Below are 23,422 nucleotides of genomic sequence, written 5' to 3' on the forward strand. Positions count from 1 at the left end.
GTTGTGAGGAGTCTGAGAGGGAAGATGTTGTCAGGGGATGAGTATGGAGATACAAACGAGTAAAATACATGAAATTGAGAAAGAAACTCCAACACTAGCAAGTAGAATGTGGAGATGGCAGATGACTCACATGTAATAGTCCTGAAGGTTCAGTGGGAGACTAGGTTACTCCTCACTAAAGAATTCGTGGCACATACAGATCTCCTCCTAAGTCTTAACTTTCGTATCTCTTGAGGAATGCTGCATGGTGCACCTTTTCCACCATGAAAGCCAGGGTCCCACATAGTCTACAGTGTTTTCCTTCCTTTCCTGTTGGTGCCTTCCCTCTACTCTGTGGATGCCACTATTAAGTCTGATTCCTTTCTCTGCCAGTGGTTCAGGTTCTAAGGGTCTAGGCCACTGACCTTTTGATTTCCTATTTATCACAGCACCTTATCCCTGTAAGAGCACAAACCACCAGGGTTCATTAACTCTCCCAGAGATGCCCCTATGGGAAGCAGTGCTGTTTCTTCACTGAAGGAATGCCTTCTCTAGAATAAAAGATAGGATGTGTGGATTATGTTTTGGGTATTCCAATTTTCTAGGCTAATATCCACTTATTAGTGAGTGCATACCATGATTAATCTTTTGAGACTGGGTTACCTCACTTAGTATGATGTTCTCCAGCTCCATCCATTTGTCTAAGAATTTCATGAATTCATTGTTTCTAATGGCTGAATAGTACTCCATTGTGTATAGATACCACATTTTTTGCATCCATTCTTCTGTTGAGGGATTCCTGGGTTCTTTCCAGCTTCTGGCTATTATTAATAGGGCTGCTATGAACATAGTGGAGCATGTATCCTTATGACATGCTGGGGAATCCTCTGGGTATATGCCCAGGAGTGGTATAGCAGGATCCTCCGGAAGTGACATGCCCAGTTTTCTGAGGAACTGCCAGACTGATTTCCAGAGTGGTTGTACCAATTTGCAACCCCACCAGCAGTGGAGGAGTGTTCCTCTTTCTCCACATCCTCGCCAACACCTGCTGTCTCCTGAGTTTTTAATCTTAGCCATTCTGACTGGTGTAAGGTGAAATCTCAGGGTTGTTTTGACGGAGGAGTGGCCTGGTTCTGGAAAGACTCAGTGTAGCAGTATATGGCAAAACCAGAACAGGGAAATGGGAATGGGTGGATGGGAGAACAGGGGGAGGGAAGAGGGCTTATGGGACTTTCAGGGAATAGGGGACCAGAAAGGAGGAAATCATTTGAAATGTAAATAAAAAAATATATCGAATACAAAATAAAAAAAGAAAGAAAGAAAAAGAAAAAAGATAGGATGTCTACTCTAGATTAAAAGATGAGAGAGGGATATTAGAAACTAAATGTAGACTGGTGTTACAACAGGGGAAGAGGTGGAGCAGCTGGCTCAATTTCCAGTTGAAGAACACAGGCAAAAAGTAGCAATAGTGCCTGAAGAGATGGCTCTGTGGTTAAGAGCATTTGTCTCTTCTAGAGGTTCTGAGCTTAGATCCCAGAACCAACATTGGGTGCCTTATAAACATGTAACTCCAGTCTGAAGAGCTCCAATGCCCCTTTCATGTATATACAGACAGACACACTCATACATGAATAAAATTAAAATCTTGGAAAGAAGGTAGTCAAGATATAGAAAATCTCCTCAGCCAGGGGGAGTCAGGAGTTTCGGAAGAACTACTGTGGTCTGGAAGGCTGTGTGGGATGTCACTGGGTTGATTGGAAGTTTTATGTAGGGGATGTTCACATAATTTACAGCATGAACATAGAAAGAAAGGAATTTGCCTTGGAAAAGCCCACAACAGGAGTATGGGGTCCAGACTCAACTACTCGGAGGACTGGGCTAGACTTAATGGAAATTGGCATATTGAAGCAATGTAAAATGGAATTGATTGACATTAAATGTCTGAGTTGAAAATCAAGTCATTCTGTGTCCCCTTATAAAAGATGACTCATTGGTGACCTGAAAATAAGACTTGCTGAAAGTATCAGCATAGAGTCATATGGAAATGTACATAATAGACTACGTAGTTCATGATCAAGTTGGAGACAAGTTACAGCTAGTCATAGATTAGTTAGGGCCATCATCAAGAGGGTGGTACACTGACAAAAATGAAAGATAGATGTGAGTGACATGAAAAGGAGAGAAACATGGGGACTTACAGTGAGATTGGGGACAAGGAGAAGCATCGTAGGCTAACCCAGAGGTTGCATAAATATAGTTACAGCCATGATCTTTCTGCCATTTTATCTGGTAAATACAGACTTATCTTTCCAGAATTCCATTGTTTTGCTGCCACCATTGTCATATGCATAATAACCTGGAGCTCTGGTCCAATTTTCAAGGACATTTTTGACAAGTGTGCTTTCTTCCTTTGTCACCTCAAGTGCTTAGTAGAGCATCAGCCAACACAGGGCCAGACACAGATAGTGTGGAACCCAACTGGCGTCCGTATCCTTGTAAACAGCCAATTTCCGCACAGCCCCTCAACAGAGAATTAGATGTTCTTTTCCTTAATGAGGAAGAAATAACTTGCCGTGACTTCTTCTAACTATCTTTCCCAATTTATACCAGTATAAATAGAAGTCCTTAAAAGGCCAAATTGGAGAGGTTTTAGTTATGTGGCTACTCAGAAAACAGTAAGCAACCAACCGTCTGACTTTTGTTTATAATCCATGGAAAAGAATCTCCTTCCACATGCATGGGGAAAACCTTCAGAAAGCTTCAAAAAGCTTATATCTTCAAATTTTCTTCCAGCATATAATTCCCCTGTAGCATGTAATTTCCTTCTGGCGTGTAATTCACCATAATGAAAGGAGAACTGAACTGCACTGAGCTGCAGATGCTGGCATTTATTTAAGACTTAAGACTTTCATTCTCACACGGGTGTTCTTCAAGCCTCAGCCAAATAAACAGCCCACTCTCTTGTTCCTACAGGGTTGGCAAAGGACAAAGACTATGCAAAAATCTCTTGATTGTCAAGGTCCATGCTATACTGTTAGCCTCTTCCTCCTGATTTTTTTCTCTGTAGCTGTTACCCAGCTACAATTTTGAGTGAAAGTTTGCATAAAGCATGTCTTGGGAGTCCATACTTCCATAAGCACAGAAATCACTTCCTTCACTGGCTGAGAAGCCAATGACTGTGTCATTTGTCTCTCTGGCTGTTTCTACTTCCTGCACCTCAGGGCTTGTTTTCTCCCTGACAGCATTACCCTCTATCCAAGACTCCAGTCTTGCAGCATCCCCTACAAAGTGCTCTCTAAAAAGAGTCATCATTTCCACCCCAGCCAATCTACTCTCTAAATACCCTGCTTGCTGGGCTCTTAACAGAACTCCTAACAAGACTCTGCTGCCGAAAGGAAGAAGTCAGTTAAGCATCATCACTGAAAACCCCAGGGAGACCCTGGCTCTACCCAGGAACAAAACCAGAGCATAGTTCTATTTTTTTGTTTCATGACTAGCATCCCCAATTCCTCTAGATTTACAAAATAATGCCTGAGCAGAAATGTATGTCTTCCTACGAAGAACTCAAGGATGAACACAGTTTACGTTTTGGTACTTTAGTTTTCCTTTCCTTCCTCCACAAACACTTCTAGGCCTTTAAAATTCTCTCAGTCATGTCAAGTCTGGCTAGGTTGTTTCTTTCACAGTTTTCCCAAATCCTATTCTATGGGACATTTGTATCCTCAGAACTGTTCACAGTAGATCTTCTATGGCCAAATGGTTTTAGAAACCAGGACTATTAAGAAAGGGTTAAACAGATATCTTTACTAAGTCTCTCCCCCTTGACTATGTTGAGAAGCTTTCTGCATCTCTGAGCCTGTGGCCTCTCTTTGCTTTTCTAGGACTTCCATAGCCTCGAGGCAATGTGCTTATTCTAGGGAATACGATTTAGAAATTAGAATAGAAAAAAAATGACAGACAATATTTAAAGACTGTAGGGGAACACAGTGCGAGAACCATCAGGTCTCTCAGTTCTTGTTAGACAACGCTGAGAAGCCCAGGGCTCCAGCTGGTGATGTAGTACATTGTCCAGTGTCTAGTCTACTGCAGTGGATTGTCTAACAGCCACTGCAGTTAAAAATGGTGGTACTAGGTTGACGATGCGGCTCTGTTGGAAGAGTGCTTTCCCAGCATGCATGGAGCCCAGGGTTCCATCTACAGCAAAGCATACTGTGGTGTGGCATGCCTGTAATTGAAGCACTCTGGAGGTGGAGGCAGGAGGATGGGAAGGTCAAGGACAGCGTAAGCTCTGTATTGAGTTCAAGCACATCCTGAACTGTATGAGACCTTGTCTGAGAACCATAAAAACCTAGCAATCCTAAGAAACAGATCTGTCTATCATTCCATCAGAATTTCTTTCAGAGTCCTTTATTGACTTCTTGCATGGTGGAGTCCTTTGCTCTCCTCTGTTGTGTATATTATCAAATATCTTTTTTTAAGCTCAAAGATGATTTTAGAGTTTAAAAGAAAAACCCATGGCAGGCAAACTGAAAACCTCAGCAGTTCCTCAGAGAGAGGCAGATAAAGAAAGGGAAGAGAAAAGGCTTTTCCATTTGAGTTAACTGGGCATAAAGGTCAGCTATGTGGCAGACAGGCAGCCACAATAATGGGAAGAAAGAAAGAAAGAAAGAAAGAAAGAAAGAAAGAAAGAAAGAAAGAAAGAAAAGAAAAGAAAAGAAAAGAAAAGAAAAGAAAAGAAAAGAAAAGAAAAGAGAGAAAAGAGAGAAAAGAGAGAAAAGAAGAGAGAAAAGAGAGAAAAGAGAGAAAAGTCCAAAGTACTAGAGAAAACACACTTAGGCTCTGACCAGTATCCAAAAGAAAGGTACAAAAGAGAAGAAAAAGAGAAAGCAAAGAATTTCTGAACTAAGCTCAGACAGACAGATCCATTGACAGACAAATCCATTAAAACCTAATGCCAACTCTCTCTGAACTTTACAGAGAGCAGGAATTCTAGGCATTGGAGGGATCTTATCTCACTAAAAAAATAATTATTTCTCCCACCTCTTTAGTATGAAATATAGAAAATCAGTCTTCCTATGTGATAGTCCCTGGACCAAGTGATTGACCAGCCCAACTTGATTGACCCTTAGGGGAGAGGTCATGCCATTGTCTCTTCCCAGAAGTAGGGTCCATTCTTTTGACCAGAAAGAAAAAGCTTTCTCTTAATGGTCCATCAATTCTACTCAAATAGTTTTTACAGCTGTAATGTACTCTTGGTGACCTGTTTTACGCGTTGGTTGTATTTCCCCATTAAACTGTAATCTGTTTAAAAAAAAACATAGTACCTGTATTATGTTATATTCTTGGAATGTAACAAAAAGTCCAGTTTATGGTACAGATTTAGTGAATGCTTCCTAAGTGAATAGGCAAGAATACCGATTATTCTTATTTTATTATAACTGAGGTTATTCAGACCCACTATCCATGGCCCTTAATTCACAAGCAACATAGTAAGAACTGTGGTTGACCTCATAAAAGCAGTCAGCTGTGTGACTACTTACAGAGTTGTTACTAGAATACAGCATAATGTTGCAAGTATAAAAAGAAAGTCCAAAATGTTTTTTAATTCATTGTTTAATGTACAAACCAATACAATTCTTCAGCCCATTCACAGTAAATTTTCTAGAATAAAATGCACAGAAGCAATAGGAAAGCTAAACTCATGAATGAAGTGTACAAATGGAGTCATAAAAGGTCTGGATGCAGAGCAGCAAGCAGTGATCACCTGTGCTCAGACAGAAATAATTAGTTTGCATTTTCATACACAAAGTATTCATATTATTAGTCATTTTTCACAGTCATATTTTTTTGAATAGTTTAAAACAGTTCAAAGACAATGTAAAGGGAATATGACTTGATGGGTATTGCAAACAATGTCAACTGAATTGGTTTTTTTTACCCAGTTTCCTGACACATGGTAAACTGTCATTTTATTATCTTTTGTGGCTCCTCCTTTTATTATAATCATCTGGCACTTGTACACAGCTTTGGTCAGACGAGAGCTGACTTAAGAAGCACTGACTAGAGACTGTCTGCCTCTCCAGAGCTCCCGCCTGTTCCTGGCTCCAGTCATCTCTTCAGACGGCTCTTTGGTCCATGCATCATAGAAACAGGCTTCCAGGGAGCTCTGTCCCAAGGTGCTACAGAGGCAACATGAAGCTGAACCCATCCCTCAGTATTTCAATGCAATAGTTTTGTTTTGTTTTTTTATCCTGAAATGTCCTGTTGTGTTTTCTGAAGAAACAATCACATAGTTTACCTACCGATATTCAAAGTAATCTCAGACTCGTAGTCTTCAATAAATACCATCCACATATAAATAAAATGTTTCAACATCTTACAAGATCAAAGGACATAACAAGGGGCTAGAAAAATATCTCAGTGGGTAATGAACCCATCCTCAAATGTTCTTTTAACATTGGAGAACGTTACAGATACTGAAAATGTTGACAATTATAGATTCTAGGGGATCACAGTTATCAAAGAGGGCTTAGGTTCCAAATTTAACATTGTTTGTATAGGAAAGGACTGGAAGAGAAGCATCCATCTAAATTCAATGGAATATTATAAACATCTTGTATAAACAGAAATGTGTATAGTTCCATCAACTACTTCTAGACATTCTACTTTTCAGAAAAATCTCTGTGCATACCACAGCATGACATGAAGAATGCCAGCATGGCTCAATGTCAACACTGATGGTCAACAAGTATAGATCTACCCTATTACGTGTGAAAACTGAGACAGTTTGAATTTGTTAAGTGATAAGAGCATAGGAAAATAAACTGAATAGTTTAGGTTTTTGAGGAGCTCTGCCTCCTCAGGTTGGCCCATACCTGCAGAGTGGCACAATATGAAGATTGACAGGGAGGAGCAATGGTTGCCTGGTCTAAAAATTGGGGAAAATAAGTATCTGCAAAATATGTAACAGGGTCTAACTTCTTTATAAAGTGTTGGCAACTTTCATTATTCTTTGGAAACAGACGTAAATAATCAAGTTGATCATGGTTCCTGAAGCCTGCCATTCTGGGGGGATTCTAACCACTGTCCCTTCAAGATTCCCTTTTATATAACTGACATTTTAAATGAAAACATCTTAGGCCTCCAGATTGCTGCCTTGAACCTAAGTTAGTTGATGATGACTTAGCACTGAAATAATGGTACACGCTTTCTAAGTGCTTACCTAACACCTGACCTAATGGAATTTTTTTAAAGCTTCACTATTAGAGTGAGAAATCCTTCCTGCAATGTTTCCTCCAAATCCTTTGCCCGTATAACTTTGCCTTTCTCTTTTTTTCTTAGCAATATTTTCATGCAGGAGGAAATGGCCTGAAGAAGAATTTTCTGGAGAAAAGCCCAGATCTTCATTCCCTGAGATATGCTCTCAGCCTCTACACACAAACTACTGATGCTTTGATCAAGAAGTTCATAGAGACACAGGGCTCACAGAGTAAGTAGCTCTTGGCCTGAGAGGCACACAGATAATCAAATCAAAACTCAACCTCACAGTTAGAGAAATTGTGTTCAGAATGTAAAGCGTGGTCAAAATAGAGGGTCTGGGTTAACAGAAAATACCACAGCTTCCAGCCTTCTTTATAAATAAAAAGAACAGGAAGTAGGCACACAGATGAAAGGAGGTATTTTCACAACTGATGTTCGGTCTACATATTCACCCCAGCATTCCATGAGAATAAGGGCCAAGTTCCTCTCAGAGATGGTTGGCTGTGGGCATTGTTCATTCTTGTTTTCTTTCTCTCTCTCTCCTACTCCTCTCACCTCCTCCCTCCCCTACCAAGTGCTTCATGGCTGTCTTCCCTGATGAGCTTCCTCAGGACCATGTGCAGAGGGAGCATTTGACATCAAGTAGACCCCTTCCCACTCTTAAATGTTTGTCTACAGATCTATTTCTAGGAGAGCCCAAACTTGAGTTTATTTGCTTAAAAATGGTAAGCTGGATTCCATTTATCACATCCAGATGTAGATTCTGTGCTCTCGAGCCCTGAACACCTCCTGGATGGAAACTATGACAACTCAAATGGCTACCCAAAGATCTGCCTCTCTGATGTGTCTTCCATCTCGTGCTTCCTTCATTTAGCATGGAAACTATGAACAAAAGTCAACTTTTCTTTTCTTTTTTTTTTTTTGTTTTTCTTTTTCTTTTAATAAGATTTATTTCTCATGATTTTCTCTCTAATATTCTTATCTCTGTTAGATTAAACTGTAATGTTATACTGAAGGGAAAAGCCAATTGCTTTAAATTTAATAATTTCTTTGGGCTGTGTTCAAATTGGAAGACATGCTTTCTTTAAAAGGATTATTTGAATTAACTTTTTTATAGATTTGTTGATCTTGTTACTTTCCCCTTTCTTCTTTTTTTATTTTTTGTCTTGCCCTTTTCTCTCTCCTATTTTACCCTCTTTCTCTCCCCTTTCTGTTCTCTATATGAAACACATTTGAAGTATAATCAATAGTGAGAAGGGGGAAAAAAAGAGAACTACTGATTTTTTTCCTTTGTGTCTCATTAGAAATTTGTGAGCCAGAGCTCAGATGAAATCTACTATATTAGAGCAATACTTTCTCCTCTTTCTAGCCCAAATGCTAGAAAATAAATCCTAAAGTCAAAATGGATATAGAAGGATTCCTAAGGTCTTATGTGAAACTGAGCTCAGTTGATGCATTTTTAATATCCCGGCAAAGTCTGCAACATGAAGGCGCCATCTTACTCTGTATTCACACAGATATTTACTGAGCATCACCTCCAACCCAGACCATACAATGAACAGTGTCCTGTAGGGACTGTAATGTCATGTATCAGTTGATCTAGCACAGTGATTTTACATGTAGGATATATTGGCTCAGAAAGTAGGCCATGTCTTTGGTTGTCCATCACAGAATAGGGGTTGGGTGTCCATCATCTACCAGGAAGAGCTCAAGGATACTACAGTCATCTTACTATATACAGAGTACACAGAAATGATAAGTAAATATGTCTGTGTACTAATTGTTTTCTTGTAGTGATCAAATACCTGATAAGAAGCAACTTAAGGTTTGGACACTGATCCCAGGAGATCCAAGAAGCATTGTGGCCCTCCAATTAGAGTAGGAGCTTACAGAGGACAGGTGATTAATGGAGTTTTGACTGATGTGCGACTCACAGTAGGTTCAGTGGGTCCCCGAACACATCCTGTGGTCATTTCCCCAGTTCCAGAATGTATAATTGGGATAGATATACTCAGAAATTGGCAGAATTCTCACATTGGTTCTCTGACCTGTGGAGTGAGGGCTATTATGGTTGGAAAGGCAAAATTGAAGCCTTTAGAGTTGCCTCTGCCAAAGAAAATAGTGAATCAAAAAGAATATCATATTCCTGGAGGAATTGCAGAAATTACTGCCACAATCAAGGACTTGAAAGATGCAGGGGTGGTGGTTCTCACCACATCTCCCTTTAACTCTCCCATCTGGCCAGTGCAGAAGACAGATGGATCATGGAGGATGACAGTTGACTATCGAAAATTAAATCAGGTAGTAACTCTAATTGCAGCTGCTGTACCAGATGTAGTTTTGTTACTTGAGCAAATTAACACATCTCCTGGAACCTAGTATGCAGCTATTGACCTGGCAAATGCCTTCTTCTCAGTACCTGTCCATAAGGACCACCAGAGGCAATTTGCTATCAGTTGGCAAGGCCAGCAGTGTACCTTTACAGTTTTGCCTCAAGGATATATAAGTCTCCTGCCCTGTGTCATAACTTAGTTAGAAGGGACCTTGATCGTTTGTCTCTTCCACAAAATATCACATTGGTACCAATGTAGTGGGGGTATTCCTGTGGCAACCTGACCATGTTTTGGGGAGGACAGTGGAAGGACTTTGGAACTTAGAGCTAGAAGAGCCATTAGGAAGTTAAGAGCTCTGTGGAAAGTTCTATAGGAGCTTGGAAGACAATGTTAAGTATAGTGTGGAAGATGGAGGCGTGGCTTGTGAAATTTCAGAGGGAAGATTAAAGACTCTGAAAGGGGCCATGTTTTGATTGTGAAGATTCTGTGGTTTTGGTTAGCTAGGGCTGAAGAATCAGCTGTGATTAACAAGATACCAGAACCACTAAATCGAACCTTTGTGTTACTGGGACTATTGATGCTGGTTAGCTGGAGCTAAGAAATTAGTGGTGATTAAGAAGAGACCAGCATCACTGAAATGAAATCTTCTGGGAAGTGTTTTCTGAGAGCACAGAGAGTGTGTTCCAGATATAGCCACAGTTGTATTTTGTGCTGTGGCTGGACTTGGTACTATCTAAGAGTCACCCAGATGGTACGGTTTTAAAGGCATGAAGGGGTCATGAAGAACAGCTGAGGCTCTTGGCACAGTGAGAGGCCACGGAAGGCCATTGGTGAAGGTGCAACCTCAGTTGCAATTGATGGCCCAGGACTTGAATGGGTCATGCATAGGAGCAGAGGCTTGTCACCATGAAGAGAGCCTATGAGAGGCTATTGGTGAACCCTAATTACAGTGGAAGATAGCAGTGTTTTGGAGATGCCAGTACCATGCAATGACCACCAAGAACAGCAGCAGCAGTGGAGTACAGGCAGCTGGAGCCTAGAAGACAAGCTGTGTGCTACAAAGGGCAGAGCTGGAGAAGTGACTCAAGCCCTTGGAGGAGCCCAGAAGATTGTGAGTTGGATCCCAGACATTGAACCATTGGAGTTTGAATTTTGCTTTTGGTTGTGACTGTGCCCTGATATGTTTCCCTCTTGAAGGAAGAAAGTATTTTAGTGGAGCCCACAGTTAAGAGACTTTGAATTTTTAAAATACTTTGAATTTTAAAGATATTGGACATTTTAAAGGGATTGAACTTTTAATATGTAAAGACTATGGGACTTTCAAAGTAATTTAGATCTTGGGGATGAATAAGAAAGTAAGGGTTGAGGCTTAATAGTGATGTGTTTGTGTGTCAAGTTGACAAGGGGTCAATTGTACTGGCTGGTTTTGTGTGTCAACTTGACACAGGTTGGAGTTATCACAGAGAAAGGAGCTTCAGTTGGGGAAGTGCCTCCATGAGATCCAGCTGTGGGACATTTTCTCAATTAGAGATCAAGGGGGGAGGGCCCCTTGTGGGTGGTACCATCCCTGGGCTGGTATTCTTGGGTTCTATAAGAGAGTAGGTTGAGCAAGCCAAGGGAAGCAAGCCAGTAAGGAACATCCCTCCATGGCCTCTGCATCAGCTCCTGCTTCCTGACCTGCTTGAGTTCCAGTCCTGACTTCCTTTTGTGATGAGCAATAATGAAGAAGTGTAAGCTGAACAAACCCTTTCCTCCCCAACTTGCTTCTTGGTCATGATGTTTGTGTAGGAATAGAAACCCTGACTAAGACAGAGGGGTTGTTCATAGTTTGAAAGTGCATAACCCACAATGGTTGGGAAGGCAAGACAGCAGGCGCGGGAGGCAGTCATGTTCCATTCCTGGTTAGGCAACACAGAGCAGAGAGATAGTGAATTAGGGGTTATCAGAGACTCCTCCAGTGACCCACTTTTTCCAGTTAGAACCCACCTTGAGGTCCTCCCCGCCAAAGCGGAGGACCCAGCATTAAAACAAATAAGCCCAGGGGACCACAGCACAGAGACTGGAAGCCTGCTGAGAGAAAAAGGGAGAAACTGAGAGAGAAAGGGAGAAGCTGAGAGAGAAAGGGAGAAGCTGAGAGAGAACGGGGAGAAAAGTTAAGACAGCCGGAGTCATGGGGAAACAAAAGAAGGTGCTTTGAATATAGAATGTGCTAAACAAGAAAACCTTTGCACTTGTAGTTTCAAAATCCCCACACAATCATCATATAGACTTTTTTTTTTTTAATTTCGCTCACTAGGCATAATGTAAAAAGTCTTGGACTTTTCTACAGAATTAAAATGTGTAAATACTTCAGTCAGTTTGGAGTGAAATTAGTAGAAACCATTTTGATATTTTCTTCATCTAGGAGTTGACTCAGTGGTTTGAGTTGGGAAGTTGGCTTGAAAGGGGTGGAGGAGGGGCTCTTTCTGTCAGTGTCTCTCCTCAAGGATGTGTGGCTTACAGTTTTAGAAGCTGGTGCAAGATGTGTTTCTTGCAATTTAATATTCATCAGGGGGGGGGGTAAGGTGCTTTTCCTAACAGCTATTTCATTAAACCAGGGCCCTTTGAATATTTCATGGTAGCGCAGACAGTGAAAAATGGATGAGACTTGAAGATATTAAGTGCAGTTTTTTCAGTGGGTAGCAGTCTAGGAGGCATGGCATGATTTACTGCTGAGCCACCCTGAGTCGCGTTCTGTTTCCTTATCTAAGTTTTTATTATAGCATGAAAAACATGATCACAAAATCTTTTCACAGAAAAGGGATATTTTATGTCTAAGTTACAATTGTCTCATAAAGAAAAATAATCTCTTCCAGTTAATGAATGCGAATTAAAATCTATGAACGGAAGTGCTTTTACCCCCAAGAACCTTTTTTTGTCTCTTTTGAATAAAACCTTTGTGTTTCTACTTATTGAAATGTCTGAAAACATAGATAATTTTCATCATTTTACCAATTTGTATTCTGTAGAAGTTGGGTCTAGTATATTTTAGTTTGAAACAGAAAATATAAAGCTATAGACTCACATTTTAGATTTGGCGAGTTGACTTCAATATAATGATTATATTGTACTTTGGTTGTATGGAGTCTGGTCAATTATAGTTACATCATTTAGTGTAAATGATTACTATAATTTAGTGTAAATTGTGTTATTTGTGACAATATATGTCACTAACATATAGAGTTTGAGAGACAAATTACTTACCTAAGCATATTCTTATTCTTAGCAATAAAATTTGGAGGCCTCTCAAATACAGTCTTCTGGACCCATATGACCTAGAGGAGCTATTAATTATCTTTAGTTATGTTCCTCAAGATATAAAAGATGTGTCCAGGGTAATAAAGAAGCCATCATTAGATATGGTTCATTATGAAAAGGATTTTCTTGTTTTGTTTTATTTCATTTTGACTCTTACAAGAGGTATAGGAAGAACTTAGCATTAAAAATACGTTGTTCCTAAAGCAGAAAGAACTAGCATTTAAATACAGGAATGAGCTTTGAGTTCCTAGGACCACAGGGAACCTTCAGCTGATAATTCTGGAGGAAGCTTAGAGTGTCTTCAGTGTGTAGGGAAGCTACACTAAAGTACACAGCCATTTCTAACTTCATGATGGTTTCTAAAAGTAGTGTCTCATTTTTAGTGGATACAACCTCAAATATAACCGGAGCTCTGATTGCTTCCAAATGACCTATCATGCCCTGTCCCCAGAGACCATTTAAGTGGCTCACCCTTTCTGTAGAGGCACAAACAGAAGTGTGGAGAATATGTGAAGCTTGCCTTCTAGAATGTCACAGGACGATGACACTCCCTACAGACAGCTTTAATGGGAAGACTGTCGTGCCAGGTTCTCAGCAGGATGACCCCTTTCCAACAGCTGGAGTGATGTACTAGCTAAGGTCACAGGAAGACTGGGCACACATCTGATACTGTCTAGGAAGCTAGCTGGCTGCAATTGTCATGTTCCTCCTCAAATCCCATGGGACTAATGACATGCTCACAGCTTCCAGATGAATATGCAGAGTCAGGCATAGATACAGAAACGCAGTCAAGCTCTGAACTGTGTGGTTTGGTAACAGAAATGGTGCTCTTTACCTCCCACCGTTTTCCTGAGCAAAGAAGACCACTCTGCGAGGGCGGCTTCCCATGACCTTCCAGCTCATGTTAAATAATTAGTGTTGCTTTATCTTTTGCCCTATTCTGAATTTTAAACAACTTCTGTTATGATTAAGTCGGGGAACTGCACATCTCTCCCACAGCCTATGGACACCTTATGGGACGTGGTTCCCTCCTTCCACTATGTGGGTCCTGGGGATCAATCTCAGACTGTTGGCCTTGGTGGTAAGTTTTCCTTACCCTCTAAGCCATCTCACTAGCACTAGTGTGCATTTTAATATGATTTAAATCTCCTCCTTGCCCAGTAGGCAAACTCTAAATTGATAATTTTGTTTTCTTCTGGATGACTAACTCTTCTAAACTTGCTAATTTTACCATTTGTTTTCCAGAGTCCTTTCTGTCTTTGATAGGATTTCTACTGCTATGATAAACACCATACCCAAAAGGAACTTGGAAGGGGACAATTTTGCTTACATTTCTACATCATAGTTCATCATTATAGGAAGTCAGAGAAAGAACTCAAGACAGAAACCTGTAGGTAGAGACTATGAAAGAACTCTGCTTACTGCTTTTCCCCCTCATGGTTTGCTCAGCCCACTTTCTTATATGCTTTCCCAAGACTACCTGCCCAGGGGTGGTACCACCCACAGTGAGCAGGGTCCTCCCAGGTCAATCATTAATTCGCTTCACAAACTTCACTACAAACCAATCTTACAGAGGCATTTTCTCAGTTAAGATTATCTCTTCCCACATATGTCTAGATTTGCATCAGACTGACTGAAAAACCAGCTAGCCCACTGTCATTCTATCTAGGTAGACTGGGCATGCTCCAGGACACCTTAGATAATGGAAATATCCACACCATAGGAACCCAAGGTGAATGTAAGGGAAGGCTTCCTACTGTGGGGAAACCCTTTGGTAAGTAGCCTGACCTCATCCTTCTGGTATTTACACCTTTGTTCCTGCAGGGACTGCTGGCTCATCTCACTCCCTATCCTACCTTTCTTACACCCATCCTCCACTAGCATAAGTGCCCATTTTGTATCATTCCCTGTGCTGGGGGTCATAACAGTCGCTGGATAATAATCTTGCCTTCTCACAAGGATTCTGTTCATTCATCCTTGAAGTCTAAATACTTGATAAAATGCCTGCTAAAAAAATCACAAAATATTAGAACAAATGAGAGTTCTTTATTTAGGCATAAATATCTTAAATTATGTAATGAATGGGGTCCTAGCCTTTGAATTATGTAGCTATAAGTTTTATAGGAGCACTCAAATTTGAATATATCTGATCACAATCTTCATTGAAAGCTTCTATTTATGGTCTTGTGCTAGAAAACTATGGAGTGCTGAAAGACAGAGAGGCAAAGACAGGCAGACAGAAATAGAGGGAGAGGTGGTTAGAAGGGGAAAAGTTGGAATTTTATGACTAGCACTATTTATTACTTATCATACAAGGAAGGAGATAGTGAGTGCCACTGGATAGGTAGATGGAGTTAGATAAAATTGGATTATTGATTTTTATCAAACTCTTAAAACCATTACTTTTTTCAGTCTCACATAAAACTCAAAAGCATCTAGGGAAAAGATGGCTTGCTACTGGCTTGGCTCAGGCCCTAGTAAGAGGTGAACACACCCTTTTATTTCAGACATTTTACAGAGGGCACTCCAGCAGGTGCACTGTGGTTTCCGTTTGCCATTCTTGGTCCCCTCCCTTTCCCATGAGTCTGGGCTCTGCAGGTGACACCATAGGTGTGCCTGTGTGTTCCCTGTGAGCCCTGTGAGACCAGGCCATGAGCAACCTCTCAGAAGCTCACGAGAAGGAAGATCAAATCACCCTGGAATCTTCAGGCCCATTAAAGTGTAGTTTCATTGTTTCTTAGTTCTGTGCTCTGCCACAAATACCTGAAAGGTTAATTTTTTTTAATAACACTACCTACCTACACTAATTGTGTGCTTCTATAATTTTCTTTTTCTTTCCCAGTTATACTCAATATTAGTGACATTGGAATTCCTGACTCCTTGACTTACAGTTTTCTCTGCTTCCCAAATGTAAGGCTGATCTAAATAAATTATAAAAGCGAACCCTGTACTTTTTTTTTTAAGAACAAATACAAACATCTGCAATTAAGGGTGACATCAAATGATTATCACCTCACTTGTATTTTACCGCGGTTCACTTACGTTGCTTCCAGTAGCTGTTTTGAGATAGTCACCACACCCAAGAACATCATTGACTCAATGTAAGCAAATATCCAATATAGCAAACAGAAGGTGCAATCCACAGGCAGACATGTTGGAGACCCAGACAAAGCATCTAAGTGAGATATGAGTGCTTTGCTCATGGGACTAGAGGAGAGGAGAAAAAGACTCCAGAGTTATTAAATTAATAACCATTATGTATAAATTTATATCCAAAGATCCTAAAATAAACGTGTCAATTGAGTAACAAATTATGGTAGATATTTTCTGCCTCTTTATGATTTTATTCACCTTCAAATTATCCCATAATGTCCGGGTATTTTATTTTAAACCGTAATTTTCATTTAAGAGAGAAATACAATGAACACACTTTGCTCTTCAAAAGTAAATTATGGCTTTATCGATTGCTTGCCAAGGTGTAATTAATTCAAACTGATAGATTTTTGAAGTCTTTTGGGATGCTGGGTTTTCATTTGCAGGCTGAAATAAACAGCGGGGTTAAATTTTCTTGATTAGTTCAAAGGGTTTCAGAATTGGCCTGTGGATAGGAAACTTTCCTGGAGCAGAGGTCATACGCAGTACCTACACATATACAGCCACTGACCATGCAGTTTATAACTTATAAAACTTAGTCAATGAAAAAATTCACCAGTCATTATATAGTGCTCTGATTAATAGTAAGAAAAGTACAGGGCTGGGATGTGTAGCTCAGCTGGCAGTGTGCTCACTCGGCATACGTGACGCCCCAGGCTCTATCTGCAGCACTGAAGAATCAGACTACAGGGCACACACTTGTAATCCTATCATTTGGAAAGTGAAGGCCGGAGGGTCAGACATTTAAGGTTATTTGTGAGTACATAGCATGTTTGAGGATAGCCTGGGATACAAGAGAGATCTTGTCCAAGAAAGGGAGAAAAATAGCAAGAAGAGAGGGGATGGAGATAGAGAGGAAGGGAAAGGAGAAGAAATCTCTGGATTGATACTAAAGCAACACCGTGTAGTATTGTCTGGGTAACTATGAGACTCTCACACCTTTGTTATTGCTGATTCTATTTTAGGTCTAAGTAGAAAGTAACAGATGTTATAACAGAGAAAGAACAGGTTGTTATGAGCAGGAGAGTCAGGAAGCTTTAGAAGAGACATTAGGACCCAAGAAAGAACAGGGTCCACGGCACACAGGAAGCTGCTAGCCCCTCAGAGAGAAGCAGAAAGGAGAAAGGGCAGGGGAGAGGGAGAGAGAGAGAAACAGACCCTCAGAGTTCCAGTGAACTCAGGAAACCATGACAAGCATCGCAAGGTGGTAGCTGAAACAGAAGCCTATTTCTCACAGGTCTGGAGATTGGGTGTTCTGTGGTCAGAGGGCGGTCCTCCTGGCTTACTCACAGCCTCCTCACTGTGTTCACGCCTCACTGACAACATCCCCTGGGGCAGATGGGAGATGGAGTTAAGAGAGTCCTGAAATCTATGTAATACCATGGGCTGAGGCAAGCTCTGAAAGACCCATAATGAGGGAAGATGCAGTCATGAGGGAGCCACTGTGTAAAGGGACTGACCCAGAAAAGAGGGGAGCATCAAGCCAGGACAAACGCCCATATCATGCCAATCGATTTAGGTAGAAAGTGAGTGGATACTAGGCATATGTTACAGTCACCCCATAAGGAACATGAGGCCGTTTCCATTTGAGGAAACTTGTCTTCAGTGATGTTGGGTGACTTGCAGTAGTCATGAACAGTCTTTATGTACAAGAAGAGAGATACTCTAGCAGTCTTCCTCTTCCTACAAGGACACCAGACCTACCGATCTGGCCACTGACCGACCCTGACTTCATTTAAACTTACTACTTCCTTAAACTCTCCATTCCAAATACAAACATTAGGACCAGAGCATTCAGATAGCAGTTTGGGAGTGGGAGGGTCATAATTCAATCTATGACAAAGAATAAAACGTGAATTTTGGGAGGTGAGGTTTCAGTTTTGATTTTGTTGAGAGAGGTCTCACTCTGAAGTACAGACTGATGTAGAACTCACTGTGTATGCCAGGCCAACCTCAAATTCATGACAATCCTCCTGCCTCAGCCTCCTAAGGACTAGGATTACACCACACATGACTGTGTCCTAATTTGTTTTCATTTTTAATTGAATCAGTTTTGTAGAGTTCAGTATGATTTTTCAGTATGTGTGTGTACACTGGATAACAATAAAACTAGAAGCTGGCTGGTGTGATGGTGCATGCCCTTAATCTCTTTAAAAGCCCTTGAAAGGCAGAGGCAGGCTGATCTCCATGAGCTTGGGGCCAACCTGGTCTATAGAGTGAGTTTCAGGGCAGCCAGAGCTTCATAGTGAGAATCTATGTCTGTCAATCAATCAATCAATCAATCGCAAAATTAGAGTAACAGCATATTAGCATCTTAAAATTTGGATATTTCATGCTGAACAGTATTTTACTTTGTACTTCATATGGCCTGTGTTGCTTATCCATCCATCGTGGATGGACACATAGGTGGTTTCTGTTTCCTGACCAGTGTGAATGGTGCAGTAATGAACTTGGGAGAGCTGACATCTCTTGGACATACTGACATCCTCCCTTTGAATGCATACATATTCAGTAGTTGGATTGCTGGGTCATAAGACAGTCCTATTTGTAATTTTTTTAAGCAATTTCCATAATGACTTCTCTAAATTGCATCTCCACTATCAGTATGCTTTCTGTTGCTGCTGAGGAACACTTCATAGATTGGACAGGTCACCTCAATTCTGAATTGTATTTCCCTGATAATTAGTGTCCTGTACCTACTTGCTTCTGGGACATTTTCTTTTAAGAAACATCTATTTAGATATATTGTTACCTTTCAATGGAGTCATGAGGTTTTGCTATTGGAAGTATACAGTTCATCTCATGTCAGATATTACTTTGAAAATATTTTCTCCCAACCTCTAGGCTGTGTCTCCCCTCTGTTGATTTCTTTGCTGTGCAGATTTCTGTGGTTTATCACAATCCCATGTGTTTCCTGGCTATGCTTTTGAGGTCTTATAACAAACAAACAACAAACAAAAGAAGCCTTGGCAAAGACCAGCATTAAGAATCTAGAACTTCCTCTGGCCTGTGCTTTCCTGAGGTTACACAGTTTCAGATCTTGCATTTATTTCTGTCATCTGTTTTGAGTTCATTTTTAGATGTGGTTGACAGTAAAAGTCTAGTTTCTCCATATGTAGATTCTTAGTTCCCAGCACTTTTCATTGAAAATATATTCCTTTATCCATCATGTGCTCTTGGTACCTATGTTGAATATAAGTTGTATATAGATTCATTTATTTATCTCTAGACTGGCTATCCTGCTTCAGTGGACTCTGTTATTTTTTCCAGTGCCATGCCTTTTGTTTGCTATCACTTTGTAATATATTTGAAGCCAGGTATTGTGGTGACACTAGCTTTGGTGTTTACTAACATTTAGCCATTTGAGAGGAGTATGGAGATGTGGTGGGAGATGGAAGGGATGTTCATGCCACAGTGTGCATGCAAAGATCATAGGACCACCTCAGACAGATGCTGGTCCATGTTTGACATGGTGTCTCTAGTTCACTGCTGCCCAAGTCAGCCCACGAGCCAACAAAGATTCTTCTGCTTTACTCCACCATCTTCCTGTCGGAGCATTAAGATGACAAACACAAGCCGTTACAACTGCATTGTGTGGATCCTGAGGACTCAAACTGGGGTCCTAATGCTTGTGGCAATCACTTAACCCCCAGCCCATGTTCTGAAATTTTACTTTACATCCATTTGGTCTAGGGTGCAGTTTAATGTCCCTGCTTGTTTTCTTCCTGCATATCTTTTGGCTGCTAAGAATCAAGGGCTCATCCCTTCTGTTGCCTCTATCTCTAGATCTGTTGCCCTTTTTCTTTGTGTATTTGGGTGTTTTAATGTTGGCTGCATGTATATTTATTCATAATTACTACATACTCCTTAGGAACTGACCCTTGGATAGTTTCACAGTGCCCTTCTTCGTCTCTTGTTTTTAGTCCATTTCCTCTGACATAAACATGAGAGCTCCTGTTGGCTTTTGACTTCTATATGATAGAATGTGTTTCTGTCCCTCAGTTAACTTTGTACATGGAGATGGGGTGAGTGTCTTGGGTGCAGCATGGGCTAGGGCTTAGTGTTTCGACCCTTTAGCTGCTCTCCCTTAAGTGGAGGATGTGGTTTGTTTACACTTGAGATCACCAAGGAGAAAGCCTTTTGACAGTTTGCTGATTGTGTCTTATTTCTTTCTAGATCCTTCTTGCTCTTGTCTGCCTTCATCATCCCATGCTTCCTGTTACACTGACTTAATTCCTTTCTCAAGTGTGTGTCTGCTCTCACTTTCCTCCCCTCTGTAGTTCATAAGTCCAAGGGATTTACAGATAAAAATCATCCACATATAATGGACAGTTTAAGACTATAAATAGTAGACTGGATTTATTAACACCCATTTTTGTTTTTCTCCTGTTAACTTACACATGTTTCTTTTATTTTAGTGTTTCCAAACTCACCATAAGCTTCTTATTTGAAGTTGGTGTTTCCTGTTTCAAGGATAAGGAGACTTGTTAGGCTACTGTCCTTATAGGCTTGCATTCTATAAGGGAAAATCATCATGAATCCTGTATTAGTCACAAGTGATAATCAATCAAACATGGAGATGAGTCAGGGACTCAGTCAAGTCAACTGAATGTTCCTAGAGATTTGGAAGGGAAAAAATGGAACAGAATTCCCTAGGTGCTCAGTGATATAGCTGACTTGCATACAAATTCAGCTCCCATGTCTTAAATCATCACTCTAAGATAAATTTTTCACAGAAGAGTGACTAGACACTATCTAAATAATTTGCTTCCTTATAGAAACCATTTACTGCTCCTTTAGATTTTATGGAAATATTCACCGGGATTCAAATTTAAATCTTAACTTCAATTGGTTGTTTGTTTGTTTGTTTTTACTTTTTGTTGGTTCTTTGTGAATTTCACATCATGTACCCCAATCCCACTCATCTCCCCTTCCCCTCGTACCCGCTCTTTACCCTTACAGCTTGCCCCACACCCCAAGAGAGGAAAAAGAAAACACTGTGGAAGCTGTAGTGTGTCACGGTGTGTCCTTAATTGGTTGGTTTTGTTGTTGTTTTGTTTGGTTGTTTTTAATGTCTGACGTTGTAGCCCATGCTAGCCTTGAGCTTGAGACCCTTCTTCCTGTTTCCCCAGAGCTGAGATTACAGTCATGTGATGCTAAATGCAGGTAACTTGAGACTATGATATCCTATTGATTTTGTGTGAGTACTTAAGTGAAATGGAGGGATTTTTTTTCTCCTGCTGGAGAGGTTCAAAAGCCACTGAAACATCACCTGAGACTGAGGTTTACGATCAGCTCAGACTCCACAGAGGAAAGGAATTCTACCTTCTTTCCCCATTCTCAAAACAACCACCAACCAATTAGTATAAGATGATTTGCTCAAAACTACTAGTATAAAAGACACTCTGGATAAAGCATAGATTATGGAATATTTAAGATATTTATCATTTTTATGCTTTCCACAATGAAATAATTTCATAATTAAGTTTTTGGAGACTGGCCCTAATGCCTTTGCACACCCCAAACACCACATGTATCCTCTCTGTCCTCAGAATTTACTCATTTATAAACATTTCAGGTACTGTGGGAGTTCTTCACCAGAGCCCAATATAACCCAGCACCTTTCTTTAAGCAATGGAATTGGAAGGAAGGAAGAGTGATGATAATATAATAATCTCACCTCCATCGGGTTCCCTGTTTCCACCCTCTGATAGTTAACCTAAAAAATTAACTTCTTTTTTTAAATGTATATTTTAAATAGAATTCCATAACCCCCCCCTTCCCTTTCCTCCTTCTAATATCTTCCTTGAGTACCCTGTAACTGCCCACAGTTACATCGAACAGGTAACCTGGAAGGGAAGCTGAGGAATGTATGGGAAGGTGGCAAAAAGAGATGGAGACCAAGACAACACCTGCTATTCAAGGTCTCAAAGGACTTAATGGAGGACTCCAAATATATAGGCAGAGGAACAATCCTTCTCCCAAAGGCTGGAAGCTTCTCAGCAGAACTGGTTCAGTTGTTCCGCAGGTGGCTAGTGTTTCTCAGGAAAGTACAGGTCCTTGAAGAATAATGGGCTTCACCTTGGTCTGAGCACTCCACCCTAGGTAGAAGAGATTATGGCTAACACAGGAGTTCCTGCTCAAAGGCTGGGAGAGGAACTTCACATTGAGAAATGTCAAGTTCCTGCCAGGTGTCATGGCACCTCAATAAGGCTCTCTACAGTACCCCCAACTCCTCAAAATCGTGACCTCTTTTTTTCATTATTTTATATATGTATAAATATATAAATACAGCCTTCTGAGACCATCTGTTGTTAATATATATCAAATAAATTTATATATATATATTAAATAACATGAAAATATATCGATATATTAAATACATCAAATAAATATATCAAACTTATGAATAATTTCAGGGCAGACCACTTGGAATTGGATAACCATTCAGAAGTTCACCCTGAGAACACCTAATTCTCCCTTTCTTGGCAGTCATTAATTTTCCATAGTTCTTGTCTGTGGGTGGGACCTTGAATTCCTCCTTCAATGATGCCATGTCTATTGGTATTGTTCTTGTTCAGGTCTTATTTAGACTGCTGTATTATTTATCGATGCTTCCCTGTCATTTCAAGAAGGCACAATCTCACAGACTTCAGGGTCCTCTGGCTCTCTACCCCATCTTCTGTGATGTTCCCTGAGCCTTTGAGGCAAGAGTTTTGTGTTGCCAATGTATCCCATGGGTCTGCCTACACCATAATCAGCTGTTCTCTGTATTTGGACCAGTTGTGATATTTTGTAATGGTCTCAGTCTACAGCTAAGAGAAGCTTCTTTGAAAAGGGGTAAGAACTACACTGACCTGTAGGTATTTAGAATGCAGTTCAGGTTAATGTGAAATGGCAAACAACTTTTTACCTCTGTTATATAAAAAGCAGAGCTGCTAATGTACTATATTTCTATATTCAATAATAAAATAGCTAAATGAGTTGATCAATATATTGATGAATAATTAAATATCCTTTTTAAGGGGGGGAAGATGATTCATTGTTCATTTACCAATTAGGAGAGAATAGAGCTAGCTTTGGGACCCAAGGTGGGTGACTCACTATAATTCTATAAAAGAGTTTTGGGCCAATGTGAATCAGGCAGTCAGAAGTAGAAACTTAACTCTCCTGCCCATGAGAGCTGGTTGGGAGTAGCAGGGGGAACTTCTCCACCTTGGGTAGTATCTTCAGTGCCCTCCAGATACTGCTGTCTACAGTGAAGTTCTGCAGTTCTGTGGAATTCTGCTCTGCCCTGCTTCCCTGGAAGTACATTTGGTAGCCCAGAGGTCCAAAGTATTATTTTTCTCATATTCAAATGAAATATTAATTCTTGTAAAATTTGGTCACTTCATCAAGTA

General features: G+C 40.4%; 1 protein-coding gene across 1 annotated transcript in view; it reads left to right on the top strand.

Annotated features, from left to right (window-relative positions):
• Nucleotides 1–23,422, top strand: part of Unc13c (unc-13 homolog C) — a 439,545-nt gene that overhangs the window by 393,351 nt on the left and 22,772 nt on the right. Inside the window, exon 29 of the mRNA XM_052189342.1 lies at nucleotides 7,321–7,468. Within this exon, the coding sequence (XP_052045302.1) occupies nucleotides 7,321–7,468 (148 nt within the window). The remainder of the gene's footprint in view (nucleotides 1–7,320; nucleotides 7,469–23,422) is intronic.

This window comes from Apodemus sylvaticus, chromosome 7 (assembly GCF_947179515.1).
Source record: "Apodemus sylvaticus chromosome 7, mApoSyl1.1, whole genome shotgun sequence".
NCBI classification, from domain to species: domain Eukaryota; kingdom Metazoa; phylum Chordata; class Mammalia; order Rodentia; family Muridae; genus Apodemus; species Apodemus sylvaticus.